Source organism: Rhinolophus sinicus, chromosome 8 (assembly GCF_057876585.1).
Source record: "Rhinolophus sinicus isolate RSI-liver-muscle chromosome 8, RSI-T2T, whole genome shotgun sequence".
NCBI classification, from domain to species: domain Eukaryota; kingdom Metazoa; phylum Chordata; class Mammalia; order Chiroptera; family Rhinolophidae; genus Rhinolophus; species Rhinolophus sinicus.
The window spans coordinates 76,029,828-76,048,186 of record NC_142508.1 but is presented as its reverse complement, the minus strand read 5'-3'; the positions used below and the strand labels follow the sequence as shown (position 1 = coordinate 76,048,186).

The 18,359-nt window shown below is 40.1% G+C and overlaps 1 protein-coding gene across 4 annotated transcripts in view; it reads right to left on the bottom strand.

Moving 5' to 3' along the window:
• Positions 1–371: 371 nt before the first annotated feature.
• The window catches only part of TOX3 (TOX high mobility group box family member 3), a 102,050-nt gene continuing 84,062 nt past the window's right edge, over positions 372–18,359 (bottom strand). For all 4 annotated transcript variants that reach the window (XM_074314895.2, XM_074314893.2, XM_074314891.2 and 1 more), the window contains exons 4-7: positions 12,051–12,320; positions 7,772–7,999; positions 5,841–5,921; positions 372–2,326 (exon numbers count right to left, since the gene is read on the bottom strand). In XM_074314895.2, the coding sequence (XP_074170996.1) occupies positions 1,607–2,326; positions 5,841–5,921; positions 7,772–7,999; positions 12,051–12,320 (1,299 nt within the window). In that variant the 3' untranslated portion in view covers positions 372–1,606. The remainder of the gene's footprint in view (positions 2,327–5,840; positions 5,922–7,771; positions 8,000–12,050; positions 12,321–18,359) is intronic.

Here is an 18,359-nt window from a genome sequence, read left to right as displayed (position 1 = left end):
GCAAGAAAAGGGGGGAAGACACGGGCACTGAAATAATTATTTTGGCTTGAGAATTAGCATTCACCATCAGTTTTAACAGCAATAAGAACACAACGCCAGCTAGTCCCAGCCCCAAAGAGAAGACAATTGCTTTTCCCTCTATACTTACCTTGTCACTTGCACCTCAACAAAAAAGCTAATTATAAAAATATTTCCAACAGCTCTGTTTTTGTTTTTTGTTTTTTTAAGGGCCCTGGTTTGGGGCCATGCCATCCAAATTCTCAACTATGAATATCATATGTCCCACTGAAGATGGAAGACAATCTTGGCCTCCAATGAAAGTTGGTATGTGGCATACTTCCCCATCTGACATGTATTCAAGGAACCAAAAGTGAAATGTGACATAGCATTTTATTTGAAAAGTGAACAGTTTCCTGGTTGTTGCATCAAAATACAGTCCACAGTTTGTACTGAAATGTGTTTATTCTATAGCAAGATAAAAGCATTTTTGTTTTAGTTAAGCAAAATACAAACAACTTAATTGCTGCTATCGTAACTCATAAAAAAGTATAAAACAGCATAAAAACACAATAAGCAATGTAGCAATGAATGGTTCATGTCACCAGTGTTTACGTTAAAGCCTCATTTATGAAAACTTTACATCACATGATATGAAAACTTACAACTTTGAAAGAAAATATTTACATTGATTATTCAGATGTGGTGCGCCTTTTAAATATTCTACCAGTATTATTACATCATAATAAAAACTCTTGCTTTTTTTAAATCTTAACTTTTGTAATAACCGTTTTCATTTAAGTTCATTTCCCTTTTAAAAATACAGTGTTTTTATTTTTCGAAACTTGTCACTCAAAACACAGAATATAATATTCACATTCTTTTCTTCTAATTGGAATGAATATAATGGGCTAACAGTGGTCATAGATATTGTTACGACAGATACGGTGGTTCGATTTGGAGAAGCCATGGGTAAAAAGTGGAAATGAGTCAATAATTGAAGCTAATCACTTGCTTTTTTTTTTTTTTTTTTCCTGGAGAGATTTTGGGGGGAAAAAAAAATAAGACCTTTGGCAAAAGTCTGTGATTTACATTATTTTTTTTTTTATGACAAAAAAATGCCATCAACTATTCATGTCATACAAATGTTTGTATGAAACTGGATCTTCATATTTCAGGTAGTTACAACTGTGCTTTTTATGTTTAGGGTTTCGGAAGTTCAAACAGGCTCGAAGTGCGGTTTAGTCACTTCTGGAGAAATAAGGCCATTTTCTATGACTCAAGAGAGGCCAGTTTATAGTCATCAGTATGTCCCAGGATTCATGAAACAGTTTGATTCACATATTGTAGGTATAGCCTGAATAAATAAAAAAGGCATCACATAAAAGAGCACAGCTTTTCTTGTTTAAAAACAAAGTGGTTTCGAGTCAGCTAGAAGATGATGCTCAGCTACATGGTAGTTCTTATCGCCTATCTAATAGACACTCGAGAGGACCATGTGATCTGTCACACATGTCTGCGGAACCAGCGCCAACTCACATGTCTCAGCCCCAGAAGGCTGACCCTCCACTCGCCTCCATACACACCAATCCGTCTGCCACGCGCGTCTTCAGAAAATACTGACCTGTGACAACACTTGAGTCTGTGTCTGAGACTGTATTTGCGACTGGTGCTGCTGAGACGCTGGCGGGGGGCTCCCGATGGCGGGGATGGGAGACGTCATCTGCGGGGTGACGGGGGAGTGCTGCCGAGGAGAAGGCTGCGACGGACGCTGCATGTGCTGCAGCTGTTGCAGCTGGAGCTGTTGCTGTAGCTGCTGCTGCAGCTGCTGCTGGCTGATTTGCTGCTGCAGCTGCTGCTGCTGCTGCTGCAGGTGCTGCTGCATGTGGTGCTGAAAATGCTGCTGCTGCAGCTGCTGCTGCATCTGCTGCTGCTGCATCTGGTGCTGCATCTGCTGCTGCTGCATCTGTTGCATCTGCTGCTGCTGCATCTGCTGCTGCTGGCTTTGCACGGAAGGGCTCACCTGGGTAGACGGTGCTGCGCCCACCAGGGTCGTGCCCATGGAGCTGATAAGTGGAGTCCCAATGTTCGATGGCATGTTGGCTGCAATGGTGACCGATGTGACAATTTGGTTCATGGGCAGTCTCATTGTTAAAGGCTTGGGAGCGATTGACCTAGGGAGCGACTGTTGCAGAGTCTGAGGTGATGCCGACACCGTGCCGTGTTGAGACAGAGGAGGGTTGAGAAGGAGGGAGGATGTCAGATTGGTGGACGCCAGGGTCTGCTGAACAGAACGAATGGTCTGGGCTTCTGCTGATTCAGCAGCAGCCTGAATTAGGGAGAGAAGAGTCCAGAATATTAAAATATACATGGATTTAAAATACTGAAGTATTTTTAAGTATCGTAAATTGCTTAGGAAAATGGCCCCCGCTGTTCATGCTTCCCTGGGCACAAGCCCTTTGTCACGTGACATCTTAGCTCTTCCCAGAGCAGAATCAAATTCCCCATGTCTGGAATCTGGGCTGGCCTTGTCCCATTGCTCTGGTCAATAGAATACGGTGAAAGTGAGGTCTCAAGAGGTCTTGCACCCCACCTTCTCCCCTATCTCTCTCTCAACTTACCACCGCCACATGTGTGATGACAGACATGTGGCCCAGGTACCCCACACAAGAGCCAGCTCACTACCACATATGTGAATGAGTCCAGCCCCATGCCCCCACCCCCCATCTCCAGACTGACCGATGAGCAGAACCACTGATCCTGCCCCATTGGGCCTGGATGTGGAGTACCAGCCAGCTCACGGGCACTCTCTGAGATAAATCCTTATTTGTTTATTTTAAGTCACTGGGCTTGGTAGCTGCTTGTTACCCAGCACTACTGTAGCAAGATAACTGATACATAGTAAAGCAACGATTTTTCGGCATTTAAGTCTAAACTAACCTTGCCCCCAAGTATCAACAACAGAGAACAGACTGCCTGAGTTCAAATCTACGTCTGTGACTTAACTTTGTGACTTTGGGCACGTTCATTCACTCACTTGTTCCTCAGTTTCCTTATCTACAAAATAGGGTTTTTATGGTATTTACCTTGTGTAGAGTGTGTGAGAATTAAATTAACTCATTTGTGTGAGGCATTCAGACCAGTGCCTGCCCATGGGAAGCCTTAATAGATGTTAGCTCATTTTATTCATGAAGCCCTACTACCACAAAACTACTGCTACTACTAGAAAACTTCAAAGCCCTGGATTTGCGTGATTAGTTATAACAGTGCTCACTTGAATATAAGAAACACATAACTGAATTCCTTAGAGATAGTTTACTAAATATTTTCAAAGATGCCCAGAATTTATCAAAGCAGTCATAGATAAGTGGAGAATTCCAACACTCATTTGACTGAATAACCTATTATAAGATAAACAACATGGAGAAAAACTACCTATTACATTTTGCACTAAAAACACACAATGACCTCCACAAGTATATATATTTACTAACGCAATAGTGATTGGAATGAGTCCTCTGAAAGACAATTTTTTCTTATTTTTCACAAAACTAGGCAGTTTAGGAGGGGGGAATGGGAGCAGATGGAGGCACCAAGCTGATATCCACTCTCTTGAAATATTTATTTCTAGATTTTTAGTACTCAGATTTATAAAATCTTCTATTAGAAAGAACCTGAGAAGTGACCTTACATGGAGAGTCACTCAATGTAGGAAACGCCATAGCTGACGGTTTCTATTTAAACACATGCTACGACTGAAGATTAAGCTTCTGGTAATTTTTTTGGTGGCTGTGAAGATTAAAAGTGATAGTTGAGTCACATCATGAGAGACTGAATCCTCAGCTCTGAATAAGAGGTGTGAGTTATGTGCACATATGATGCAACCCACTTGTTATTTCTACCGTGGAGGCTGCCATCCTGCTCCCTGTAGCCTCACTCCGGGGATGAATCCTTCAATCGAAGGCACAGAGATGAAACTGAGGTGTCCCTCTCTTATGACGGCCTTCACATTTGAGGACCCACATCCCATGCTTCCCAAATCCTTACTTCCCTCATTCTTTCAATATGGGAACGTGATTTAATTTTCAGTCTTCCTTATCATGGAGGCAACAGTTGGTCACCATTCCTCTTTCCACTGTGGGCTCTCAAAACAGAACTAGATCTTCAGATGTGGGCTAATCAGCGCGCTGCACAATTAGATGCGGCTTCTTGTGTGGTCGCCGTAGGAGCAGCTCTTTCAGACTTCCGGTTCAGGGTGAAATTATTCTCAACCTCTAGCTCCAGGGCTCTTCTCGCTGCCTGCCAGACCTCTGAATAGAAATTCAGGATACCCTCAAACTGCACTGGCTCAAAGAAAATGCAATAAAGAAACAAACACTATTTTAGATTTATTCTTTGAACATCCCATCCTGTTGATGTTTTGGAGTCACTGCATTCCATCCAGAAATATTTCTGAATCCTGTTTTTAGGCTCCAATGTATAACTTTTAAGGTTTCTCTTCTAAGTCGGTCATAGGCTTGCTGAGGCCAGGCATGGGGGCTGTTTCCTTAGTGCCTTCTGAGTTACCAGCTGTTGGCTTAACTGCACGGATGGTCAGTTATTTGTGTCTAATGCACAAAGATCACCTCCACCTGCTTCTGGGTAAATGAATGAATCAATGATCCACTTAAGAAGTACATGCACATCGTTCCTGTATTCGCATCACTCTATTTAATTAGCCATCAACTACACCTCAATTCTTAATATCTGTAGTCCACACATTCAGTTGTTTTCTGCCAGTGACAAATCTGAAGCCAGAATCGGGAGAGTATCTTTCAGTGTCTGCCTTGCAGAGTCTCAAAAAAAGGTTTTTCTATTGACCTGATGTTTTCTCTTTTTAACGAAGTGGAAAGTGTCCTACGAGCTGTCAAAACCAGGAGGCCCTGTCTTGATCTGATTCTGAGCAGCTGCCCATGGTAAATCTTAATGTAAAGAAGAAACAACTCAGGGGAAGAAGAGAAAAAGGGGTAAACCTATTTAAAACAGCTTTGCCAGCAACAGAGACGGAGCCTGGGGGCCCTTTGTGGTACTTCAGGCAACAGCAATGACAGTGGAACGGAATCTCTGTTTGCCAGAGGAAATACATCAAGAGAAAACCATTAGCTCAAACTACCCTCCCCAAAGCCTCTCTAAATCATTGGAAAGCTAAAGACAAAGTTAATTAAATGTTAAAATAATATAATGTAATGGCTCAGGTTCCTTTGGATCAAGGTAATAATAATCTACAGTGACATTTGCTTTGGGACGCTGGTGCATTTTACAATACATCAGGGTCCGCTGTATACTCTATGTATAATACATATACATGTCTTTTTTCTTCAGTATTAGAGCATAATTTTATTTTAAATAATCATGAAGTTTATTTATTTATATGATGTGGAACAGTTTGGTCAAAAATGCAATATCCCCTATTGCAATAATGTAAACGCGGGAGAATTTATCACAGGATGTCCAAAAATGCCTGACAAATGTGCCCCCAGTTTACACGGAGGAATGAACACACATCTCAGGCCCTGATGAAAAGAAAGAATAAGAGGCTATTTAAAATTTGCCCAGATAGCTTCAGCACACCATCTACAGAGATCAGTGAATCTTTTGGAAACAGTTTTGATTTCGCAGCTTAAATGAACACATTTCTCACGCCATCATGCCAGTAATCTCGGATGGAAGCAAATCAATGTATGAGTTGTTCAAGGTGCTTGTTTGGTCAACTCTAAGGGGCGTTGCTTTTATGGGTTCAGTGCTCCAGGGCTGTTTTCAACATGGTGACTCTCAGTGACACTCCTGCCCCTACCCGGGTTTACCTTAGAAACAAGGCTGGCCCTGTACGCGGCCAGGGCTTTCAGGTACTCCTTTTTGGCAGCTTCTGTTTTCCTTTTATACACCTATTAAAAGACCACAATCAGCACCACCTTTAGCATACAAATTCTGAGCCATAAAATAACTGTTGCACAATTTAGGTCACAACGTAACTCACATAAAATGTACGTCTCCGTGGCTTTGATTTTTAAATGAAACACATACACACACACCCCAAAACAAAACATCGAAACCCAGCCACCTCCACTGGAGCACAATTTTGATGTTTACTGTTGCAAATGAGAGAAAGATTTCAGGTCCTAGCATAGATTTCTTGAGTCACAGCTGAGGGCCTCATGCTAAGGCAGTAAACAAGGTAGCAAAAAGAATAAAATTTGCTGCAAATGGTTTCAATTATAGAAAGTAATGAGTTTTTCTCCATCAATGTCTTCTTTCCCTCACACACATTTCTAAACTGTGCCCAATCAGAGAATTAGAATTAAACCACCACCACCACCACCAATTGGTAGTGTGTGAAGACAGAAAAGATGGAGGCCTTTCGACCTTGGTTTTCTTTCAGAGAAGCAAAAAGTCAGAAATAGTAAAAGATGGGAGATTTCTGTTAGTGAGACCAATGAGTTACATAAATACCTCCCAGTATATTAAACATGATGTAGGTTTCCTTTTCTAACAGTGGTGTGATGGCTGGTTGTTAGACCAAGCAGTTATCGTTCTCTCCAGAGTTTAAAAGTTAGATACAGCACTTAGTGTGCTCCTTAGGAGTCCGTCTCTGGGATAAGAAAATCAGTCTCTACATACGGCAACTCGCTCACTACAATCAAACAAGCAAATTCTGTCGTTGCACCATCCCAACAAAACCAGCTACCGCGTTTCCCCGAAAATAAGACCTAGCCAGACAATCAGCTCTACTGCATCTTTTGGAGCAAAGATTAATATAAAACCCAGTCTTATTTTACTGTAATATAAGACTGGGTATAGTATAATATAATATAATATAATATAATATAATATAAGATAATATAAGATAATATAATACCAAGTCTTATATTAATTTTTGCTCCAAAAGACACACTAGAGCTGATTGTCTGGCTAGGTCTTATTTTTGGGGAAACATGGTAGTAAAATGAGTTCTTGGTTTGTTAAAAAAAAAAATCAAGGGTTTTCCTCTCTTCAATCGTGAAACAGTTATTCTGTTATTACACATATGGGCCTATTCTTCTGAGGATATGTAAAGTTAACTCCTATTAATGGTCATTGGAGTTTCATTCAAGGAGGAAGGGGAGGACTGACCCCCAAGGAAGCCATTTTTTTCTGCACTGTATGGAGTCACATGGGGAAGGAGAGGAGACCAGGCCCTAAGCAAGTATCTCTCACTAGCATGGCTCATCTCTCACTACCTCTCACACTGCCAAGCTTTCAAATGAACGGAATAAAATTTCAAATGCCCGGTGACAATAATGAGACACGCAGAGGCGGCTTCAAAGTTTGGAAACCCACTAGGATAGCGCAAGAGTTCAGAAAGATGATCAAAGAAAAGGCAGGCAGGATGGACCTAATCGCTTTGTAGTGCCTTTTTTGAACAAAAGGGGAAAAATTCCACACGACTTAAAATGAAAAGATGATCACTAAAGTTGATACTTGCAGGATACCGCCTGAGTTTCCTCCAACTCTCCTCTGAATGGGTTGTGAACCCTTAAGGAGACTGAAAATCCCTATCACCGGAGAGTGGTTTGAGTTTATGTATTTGTGCTTTCTAATTCCATAGCTTACAAAGGCTTTCGTGAGAGGTGGTCATAGTAAGTGAATGTATTCACTCAGAAAAGGTGTTAGGAACACTGGTAACTTTTTTTTTTTTTACTTTTTTTTTTTTACTGATAACGTTTTAATATGTGGCCATGATGGATCGTTGCCTTACCTGCTTTTGTTCTTCTCCAAGACTGTCCCACATAGATGCTACAATTTTTGAGACCTCTCCAAAGGTTGCATTGGGATTTTGACCTTTAATTGCAGCCTGTGTGTCTCTGAAAAATAGGGCATATGCTGACACTGGCTTCTGGGGCTCGTTGGGATCTTTCTTTTTCTTTTTCTTTGGAGTCTTGGGCTTCTTGCCAGAATCTGGAGCAGCTCTTTTCTCTCCGATGGCCTGCAAAGTACGAAGAAAAATTCACTGCCTGGAATGTATTTGCAGAGAATGCAGTAAGACTGACTCAGGTCCGCAATTGTTCTGCTAAGGTTTTATGAAGCTTCATCAACAGACGAATCACCACCCAAAGTGGGGGAGGGGTGGATTTGCTTAGAGTTAACTGGACAGCAGAGATCAGCATTTAGAACATTGATTAATGAGACTCAGAAGTATCTTCAATACATTCACAACATATGCTCTAAGTAGCAATTATGAGTAATGAAAAGCAGAACACTGTACCAGCAATGCTGTGTGTGTGTGTGTGTGTGTGTGTGTATATATATATATATATATATATATATATATATATATATATATGTGCTAGGCTACACATGTACACATAAACAAAACATTTTACATCTTCAGAGGTTTTAGAAATAAACTTAAATAATATTCAGGAGGTTGAGCACATTCACATATTTTAAATAAGGTCCCCTGCCACAGTCACATGCCCTATGCATGATTGGCCCAAATTGATTTCTTGAGGCTGATTTTTTTATTTGACTAGAATATGACTTTGCTAATGGGTCTCCAGAAACTCAAATGGAAATTACTGACAACCCCTACGCTTGAACAATAAGGGTGCAAGCTTCATTTTCTAAAATAATAACTTTCTAAAGAATAGAACAAGAAATGTAAAAATGTAAAAATTCCTTTAACTGGAGATAGAAAGGACTTTGATACCTTTCACAAAACTGAAAACCTGTAACGGAGCAACGGTTGATATTTAAACTCACCAAGGCTGAAAACAAGCTACTTATCACATACGGTAAGCAAGCCTACCCAGAAGAATACTACCGGAGAGACACTCACTCATACTCAGAACATGTGCTCGGTGAGATCCACGCCACAGAAATGATATGAGGACCGCGTTCCAACCATATGTACAACTGAGCTCCAGACTCACGTGCTACCATCATCTGATTTCAATGATCATATAACGTACTTATCAGAGAAGCAGGGGAGATGATTTATCAACCTTGTTTCACCCCCCTAGGTTATAATATGACTATATTGAAGATAATTTTGCAGCTAACTTCATCAAGAACCTTGAAGTGTTTGACAAAATCTGTTTTAAAAGCCAGCCTTGGGCAAGATCAACAGAGATAGATTCGAGTTACTAACAGATTGGCTTTTAATGGCTTTGAGTCTTAAATCCTAATTCAAATTTTCTAAGAGTATCATTACTTTCTGAATGAGGGTCATTTGGAACTTAATCCAATTACTAAAATTCCTAGGGAGGAAATGGGTAACTTGTCTTTGAGAGCTGGGAACCCGCAAGGTGTTGGGAAACCACTAGTCTACTTCCAAGTGGACTTATTTTTTGTACGATTTTAGTGATAACAACGTCCATACTTTATACGAATAGTTTACATACTTCAGAGGGTGTTAAGCCATATGCCATCTCTCCTCCAAAACGCCACCTTTCCTAACTCACACAATTAATTTAATTTTATAGACCGCATAGTCTTTTTTTCTAAATTCTCAGCAGAAGTGAGACTTGTTTCATATTAATTAATGAATTTGAACGTGCAAAGGAGTCAGATGCCTTGCAGTTAGAGCTTCAACTGGAGTCAAGCTTTTCTTTAATGAAAAAATATTAAGCCACAAGGGAGAACACACACACACGGGTTTTTCTAATTGAGTCAAACACCTATATTCTTTTCATGGAAGAATAAAATTTGGTACTGTTTGCACCAGCAACAATAATCTAACCAATGACAACATGAAAGTAATTTCAGGGCAGCTTTTTTCCAAATGAGAGGAGTTCAAGTTCATTCTCTGTAAAAAAAAACAAAACAACAAAACGGAAAAAAACATTCCAATGTTGATAACCTTTGGCATCTTTCTTGGATAAACCTGACTTGCCCTAATCATCATTACCTCTTAAGAACAAACGAGAAATGAAGATGCTCTCAGTTTAAACCAAAGCTTAGAATTAATTCTCCTAAAGAAACTTTTGTGTAGTTGACTCAAAAGGGTTGGGAAAGGTGGAGAAATTGCTTTTCCCAAAAGAGACCTGATCAACGATAAAATGAACCTTCCTTTCTCAGCTAAGTTGCTTAAAAGATAACAAATTGGATTCCTTGTCTTTACATAAAACCTACACCCTCGCTCAACATGGAGCCGGCTCAGGAATCGCAGACAAGCTTCTGTGTAGAAGTGCCAACTTTCAGATTGGCGCAGAGGTAAGTATTCAGCTCAGTGGGAATGTGACTGAAACGGAAAGTGTCCCTCTGAGTTGCGTAATGACCATCTACAACTTAGCTGTGCCTTACTCGTATCCCTTGAGTTTCTTTAGTCATTATTTCTCACGTCACCTCATGGAGGTCCTTGTCAGAGTGAGCGGAGATTGTTAGTGCCTTCGCCCAGGGGGTGCTACCATGATGCCACAGCCCAAACTGTCCTTGAAATCCCTACAACATGGCTCTCACCGCCCTGGCTCCTCTCAGTCTTCTCTAGCTCCTCTTCTTCCACTTGCTAGTTAGAAATAAATGACGTGCAGGGTTCTGGGCTTTACTTGCTCCTTGCACACTCTGAGAAATCCTGACTCCTTCCCTGCCTTCATATCTATGTGCGGATGGTCCCAAGTCTATAGTTTCACCTCCAATGAACTGAGTTTAGCCTCAAGAATACGCACTTCAAATCCAACCCATACCAAGCCAAACTCTTACCGTCCTCCTGGGGAAACACAACACTCCTCTCTTCCTGGGTTGCCTTCTCAGTGACTGATTTCCATACTGACTCTCAAACTAAAACCCCATTTATCTTCTACTTCTTTCAAATTCCAGTGGATCACCAAACCTTAATGATTCTCCTTCTTAAATGTCTCACTAATCTGGTACCTCCTGTCCATTTCTTTGCTAAAGGGAAATACTTCATTAAAAAAAAAAAAAAAGTCTTCTAATTGGTTTCCTTTTCTCCAGTCTCTCTCTTTGTAATGCATTCTATATACAGCCAAGGTTCTCTTTCCAAAGAATAGATTTGCTTACGCCATCCCTCTATGCAAATAATCAGCTATCAACTACCAACAGGAGAAACCACATTTCCGCCATTTCTTTCTTCAACTCTAGTTCCTTTCCTTGCCCATGTCAAACTATTCATGATACCCATCGATTGACATGCACTTCCATCGCTCCCTGTACCAGAATGGCGGACCGTCTCTTCTGCCGCAGAAACTTTTATGTATCCTCTTAGACCTAATTCAAATATCACCTTCCCAATAAAGTCTTCCTCAGATCACTCTCCCAAGCAGAATCGATTACAACCTCAGCAGAGCAGATACATCAATTATACCACTAATCACATCTGCCTCTAGTTTTCAACATTGCTATTCATTCCCAGTGGGGAGCCCCATGGGTAGTAATTCTCTTATAAACCCTGGTATCGCCAGAACCAAGGAAAATGCCAAGCACAGAGTAGGCGTACAACACATAATTAACGAATAAGGAATGAGTAATTATGTACCCAGAATAAAGAACTTTAATGAACAGAACGCTTTTCTTGGCATTCAGAAAAACCATGCCTGCAACTAAATTTTTATTTCAAACTATGTGCATTTAAATAATATACATTTCCCAAGACAAAAGCGAAGGTGTGAAACGATCAGAACTTATGAAGTGACAAAACATCATCCAAGGTGCAAGGCTGTCAAAGTGGCCGCAGTTCAGCCAAGTCACTGGATGAAACTCACCCACGTGGACATTAATTTTGAACCAGAGCAGTTTAGGAATCCTGGAAAGTCAACTGCAAGCCTTCCCTTTCACAGATGAGGAAAACTAGGCGTATACAAGAGTTAAAGGACTTGCTCAGTGCCTTACAACTCGTCGGAGAATTTCCAGTTGAATACACATTACACAGAGAATAAATAAGTAAAAAGAGTGAAGAAAACAACTAAACCATCATAAATTTAAATGCTATTCCAAATCCATGAAGAAAAAGGTAATACCATAAATGAAGTTCAAAGACATGAGCACGGGGTGACCCCACATTCTCAGGATGATGAACTTACTCTGCTGGATTCATCAGCATCCTCTTCATTGATGGAGCTAGAAGGGGAGGGGGTCGCCGATTTGCTCGCTGGAGGTGAAGGAGAAGTGTGGGGCAGGCTGGCACCTCCCAAATTCAGCCCCAGTTGGGCACTGAGCTGAGACTGGTTGATGGTGGTGAGCTGAGCAGGAGGCATGACCCCAGAGCGAGCAGCATCGGTCATGTGGACAATGGACCTCATGATCAAGGAGGGGTCCTGCCGGTACTGCGACACTTGTGCGTGGCTCTGATCCTAAAAAGGCAACAGGGAGGGAGGGAAACTCTTTTAATTTTCCCAAATATCAATGGACTTATGAGGACTAGGGGGTGGGCAAAATGGGTGAAGGGGGTCAAAAGGTACCAACTACCAACTTGCAGTTATAAAATAAACATGTCACGGGGATGTAATGTACAGGCATGGTGGCTACAGTTAATAATACGGTGTTGTATATTTGAAAGAAGCTAAGAGAGTAGATCTTCAAAGTCTTCATCACAGAAAAAGCAACTTTTTTAAAACTATGTATGGGGACTGATGTTAACTAGACTTATTATGGTGATCATTTCACAATATATACAAATATCAAATCATTACGTTGTACACCTGAAGCTAATATAATGCCATATGCCACGTATACTGAAATTTTTAAGAAATCAATGAAATTCTAATGTGAGCAGCTCCTTCGATGGGTTTGATCTGTTGCAATTTTGATAGGTCTGACCTATCCCAGGAGGATGATCTTCATGAATTTATTAACTATAAGGACTCATGATCACAAGTTGAGAGGTCAAAAGCACGAGGCCCAAATTATCCAGCCTAGTTGGTCTATTTCAGGATAGAACTGTCACTGACTTTATGTCAGGGAACGGTCATATGACTTTAAAATAATAAGCCTATTGGCAAAGGAAAGATAAACTTCCAACTCTTGCTTCTTCCTGAGGAAACCGATGAGAAGGAAAGCGTGAAAGCAGAGGTCCAACCCTTTCAGGCTCCCCAGTTGGTTTGCCTTCCTCCTCACACAAACAGTTCTAGTCCCATCACCCTTTACCCAGCTCTTAGGGGAGGAGAACCAGGTCTCTGTTTTCTCCTTCCAGGAATGCACGTGACCTAAGCAGACAGGATGGGCTGGGCAAGCACTGAGCAAACATCTGTTTGCCTCAGGGCACCTTTTCTGCAAACCCCCGCTGTGGTTAACCGTTTAGTCATTCCCATTCTGAATTACAATGTCAATGGCATCTGGAAGTCATTCAATGTCTTTAGGATTGGATATCCCTTTTTTCATCTTAAACCTGCTGTGTTTTCTTTTGTTCAACCCACCATGATTTAATGTACTAATGGATTTTTTAAAAAATATGTATAAAGAGGAGGTACAGATAATCAGAATTAGCTTCTCTGAAAGGTACTGCAGCCACTTCAAAAGTAGCCTTCTGTTTTTGGCAGTCATATAAAAGGCTTTAGATTTATTGCTTCTTTTCTTCTAATTCCAAAAATAAAAAAATAAAAATGAAGACATGCTTTTCAAACGACTTACTTTAAGACTTGTCATTTAAAGTGAGTCTGTGATTTTATTGAAACCAAATTCTCTTGACTCACAGTGACCCAGAATCTAATTTTATACACAAGCCTATGAATTCTTAACTGTTCCACATTTGAGTCTTTCTGATAAGTCTTCTTTTTGCTCTTTAAAGATACGAATTATAAATAACTAAATTGGAACATTTGGTTTCATAATAGTAAGTATGTAAATGCCACTAAATAAGAAGCCATAGCTATCAAAAGGAAACTAGTTAAATAAATTACGATCTACCACCCTACAAAGCTTATTTGAAGCTTTTTCAATAATGAATTAGATTTATGTGTATTGACCTAGAGCAGGGTTTCTCAATCTTGGGTCTATTAACATTTTGGACCAGACAAGTCTTTGTTGTGGGGGATGTTCTTTGCATTGTAGGTTGTTTATAGCAACCCTGGCCACCACCTTCCTGATGCCAGTAGCAACCACCCTCTCCCCACCAGTCATGACAATCAAAAATATCTCCAGACAGTGCCCCCAAAGGGGCAAAATTGCTCTCGGTTGAGAACCACTGATTAGAGTCATATGCAAGACACAATAAGTGAAAAAGCAAGTTGCAAAATAATTATAGAGTACAGCCTCTTTTTGTTTAAAAAGAAAAGTGTACATTCAAACTCTTAACAACGGTTATATTATAAGGGGTAAGATTGGAGGAGTAAGGAGGGGAGCATCTTAACTTTTTCCATGTACAAAACCATAAAAAAATAAAATAAATAAACTAAAACACTTTAGTCAGGAAAAACTAAAAAAAAGATATACAAGTAGTTAAAACAGTCCATAGTTGCTAAGACTGAATACTAAATATATAAATTTTCCATTTCTTAATAATTTCTGAGTTTATCAATTTGCCTGTGGAATCCTGGAGAGATGTGTTACACATATCAGAACAATCCCACTTTTCCTGGTCTTTCTGACCACAATCTCGTCCACTATTCTTAAAATGTTACATTCTATTGTCAGGCATCTCTCGCAGACTTGTGTCACAAAAGTGGATTTTACATGATCATTTTTTATTAGCATTCTACTATACATTTAGCTATTTCTCTTAAAAAATGTGAGCTGCCTGTCCACTCTTCCACGTTCTTTTAAAGTTCCACCATTGCTTGCTTACGTCACTTCCATCCCCCAATTACTGGGAATTAAGCTGTCTTATTCTTATATATATTACATGCCTTTCAGAATGCTTTCTAAAAGTCCTTGCAGATGTATTTAGATCTAAAGATGTAAAAATATCTGCAAGCAACTTCCAGAGTACATTTAAATGAAGCTTTTTAATTCTGCCTGCATAATGATAAATTAGTTAACTGGCATGGCCGTAAAATATGATTTACACAGCTTTCTCATTAAGTTATTTTGCTCTTTTACTCTAAGGAGTATCAGCACGTATAGATACTGGGTTGACTCATCCCACACCGAGAGCATTTCAGATGGATCTCACGGTCAAACAAGAAGCCAAGAACTTAGTTTTCTTGGCTTCACCAGCTCTTCCTGAATTTCACCTGCAATTGATGCCTGTGTGATGGACTTGGTTGCTTGTGAGTTCCTGTTGACAAACAGCCAGGTTCACTGTACTAAAAAGGAACATTTATTGTATGTTACTACCATGTTTCCCCGAAAATAAGACCTAACCAGAAAATAAATCCTAGCATAATTTTTAAGGATGACATCCCCTGAACATAAACCCTAGTGCGTCTTTTGGAGCAAAAATTAATATAAGACCTGGTCGTATTTTCGGGAAACACGGTATGTGCCAGGATTTGTGCTAAGCTTAAGATACATTTTCTAAGCAAATCTTCTAAATAGCTTCCAGAATTAGATGCTATTATACCCATTCTTAGGTGAGAGTGAGCCTCAGGGGCCACAAAGCTAGTGATATCAGTGGGAAACTGGTGCAGTAGGGAGCCCTAGGGGCTCAGTGGCCAGGGCACGTATTCACGGAGAGAGATGAAGGTGTCTCTGGGATCTCCACTGCCACCACTTCCCTTTAACAAACGCAACTCCATTTTCACTTGTTTTATAAATTGAGATTCATCATTAACATTCACCTTAAAAAGGAAGGAAAGGAAAGGAAAGGAAAGGAAAGGAAAGGAAAGGAAAGGAAAGGAAAGGAAAGGAAAGGAAAGGAATCTGTGAAGAAAATAAATAGGTTATACAGACAAAAACAATTTTGTGGGAGGGTACTACCTTTGATTGGGTCGGTAGCAAAGCTCTCTCAGAGATGACAGTTGAGCTGATATCTAAAGAATGAGGAAGAGCCAACCACCCAACAAGGGGAAAGTATGTTCCAGGCAGAGGGAACAGCATGTGCAAAGTCTGGGGAGGGAGAGAGCGTGGCATGCGTGAGAAATGGGGAGGAGGCTAACACAGATGAGAGTGGGTAGGCCAGGTGAGGAATGACATGTAATGGGATTGCAGAGGTGGGAGTGGGCCAGATCATGCATAGGAGGGAAATCACTAGACACTTTCCACTGAGCTGAGGTGTAAAGGGGAGTGGAAGCTAACAAAGCCAGAAAAGAGGAAATAGCATCCCAGGCAGAGAAAAAGAACATGTGCAAAGGCCCGGGGCATGAGGACACCATGGATAAGGAAAGCAGATCCAGTGTCACTGGGTCGGGAAGAGCAAGGCTGCCTATGATGCCAGAGAGGCAAGTAACCATCAGAAAGCGACACGTAGTAGTCCATTCTCAGAAGTCTGGATTTCAGTCAGTGTAGAAGGATGCCTGCCATCGAGAGTTGAAAGGCTTGGTATATATCTAGTGGGGGTTATTCATTACAATAAATATTAACTGATCATACCTCACAGGCAACCCATGTAAATCAATTGTGGACAATGTGATTTAACTAGAAGTAAATACAAATACAAATATAACATAGCCTAACATCTCAGCCTGTGTTTTAAAGAGTACCCAAGGATTAGTTTTTACAATCAGGGAAGGGCACGGAATGGGAAGGATGGACTTCTAAAGGGAAGTGCCACGCCTTCTCTTTGCCAGCACGCACCCATCACCAAGGCGTAATAGCTGTGGACGTCTTGGTGGGAGGAGTGTTCAGCTTTTCTCTCTACCTGGTCAAAGAGCCTGTTTGTCTTTTCTAAAAAAGAAAAAACCAGGAAACCAAGGAATGGCTATTTCTGGCAGTGGTCCTTCATTGCCTTAAATTGCTTTAAACTATTATTGAAGCTATTATTGAACATTAATCATTTGAGTGCACTGTGAAGATACACATTGCTTTATATTAATAAAGGAAACTTTAGATCACTAGAATAAACGGAAAACTGGGGTCACCCGTGATCAATGGAGGTCAAATAAATATCAAGGGGGAAAAAAATAATACCATTAGAGCCATCTATAGTGGGGCCCTGCCTGAGGCTCTGATTTAAAACCGACAAAAGAGAGACAGGTGTGAAGGACTTCTTAGGCCCAAATTGAGACTTCCTCCTGGACTTAATCGAGATGGAAAAAGAACTGCAAGGTGAGAAATGCCCTTACTGTGTGAATCGCTGTAGTACCTGACCAGGTCCACACTCTACATAAAGATACAGCGGGGCCTTGGGGGGTGGGAAGGAGAATGGATAGAGTTTGGTCTTATTTCCTAAGCCAAGAAAACTCAACCTCCTGTATATATTTTAAGTATGTTTCACTCATTCTTTCAGGCCGTCTTCTCCATGGCCTCCTCTCGGAGGGTGAACGAACCCCCTCTCGCTTCCACCCCTGGCGTTGATCTTTGAGCTGCCTACTTAGAAACTCATAATTACACATCCTCTGTACTGTGGTGTGGTGGTTTTTCTTTTGCAAATACTAGCTAGGAGCTTTCAAATTGATTTTTTATTTTAAATAGCACCCATTATCTTTCTCTCTTATCTATTTTTCTCATTATAATAGTGCTTACTTCCATCTGGGCTGATCTTATCATAAAATTTAAAAAAAATCTAACATACAAATGGGTTTAATGTACCTTCCACCTACTTTTACAAATAACCATTGTCTATCACAATCCCATGTTAGGTTTTCATAATAGAAGATAATATCTGATTAAGGAACAAATAACCCAAACGTCTTAAAGAGTGTGACTAAGTACATTTTCACTGTGCTGTTTTTTAATCAATACTTCTTGAGAAATGGAGTAATTAAACAATTATCAGTAATAAAAATTGCTTTATGTTAATAAATACCAGAGAACTACAAATATGAAATTCAGGCCAATAATTTTATGCTCAATTATTAAGTTATGTTCAATAGCCGTGTTAAGATTTTATTTCCAAATTAACAACAATCAATAGTTATGCCTAACCACTATATTCTAAACCCCAATAGACCTTGAAACAAATGTTGTTACGCCAAATGCATACCAATGATAATTACAGACCTACATACCACAAACTTTAACTTCATCAAAATATCTGCACCGAAATAGATAATTTTTACTTAATAACTACTCTCAGGGTTATAATCAAACATACCTACATGTGAACGTTTTGTGAAAAACAGTCTTCCCAAAAGTTAATTAATAGTTTCTTAACAAAATAAAATTTTCAAGAGTTTATAATAAAACACTTAATGGTATTTTACTCATATGCCCTGTAACTCCTTTGTTCTATCAAGAAGTCAGCGCCATGCTTATTTTATTCAGTCCTAAATTAAAAATTTAAAGAGGACTTCCATTTTTACTGCTGTTTATATTTTAAACTCCCACTCCTCCATTTTTATTTAGTAGTCAAGGTA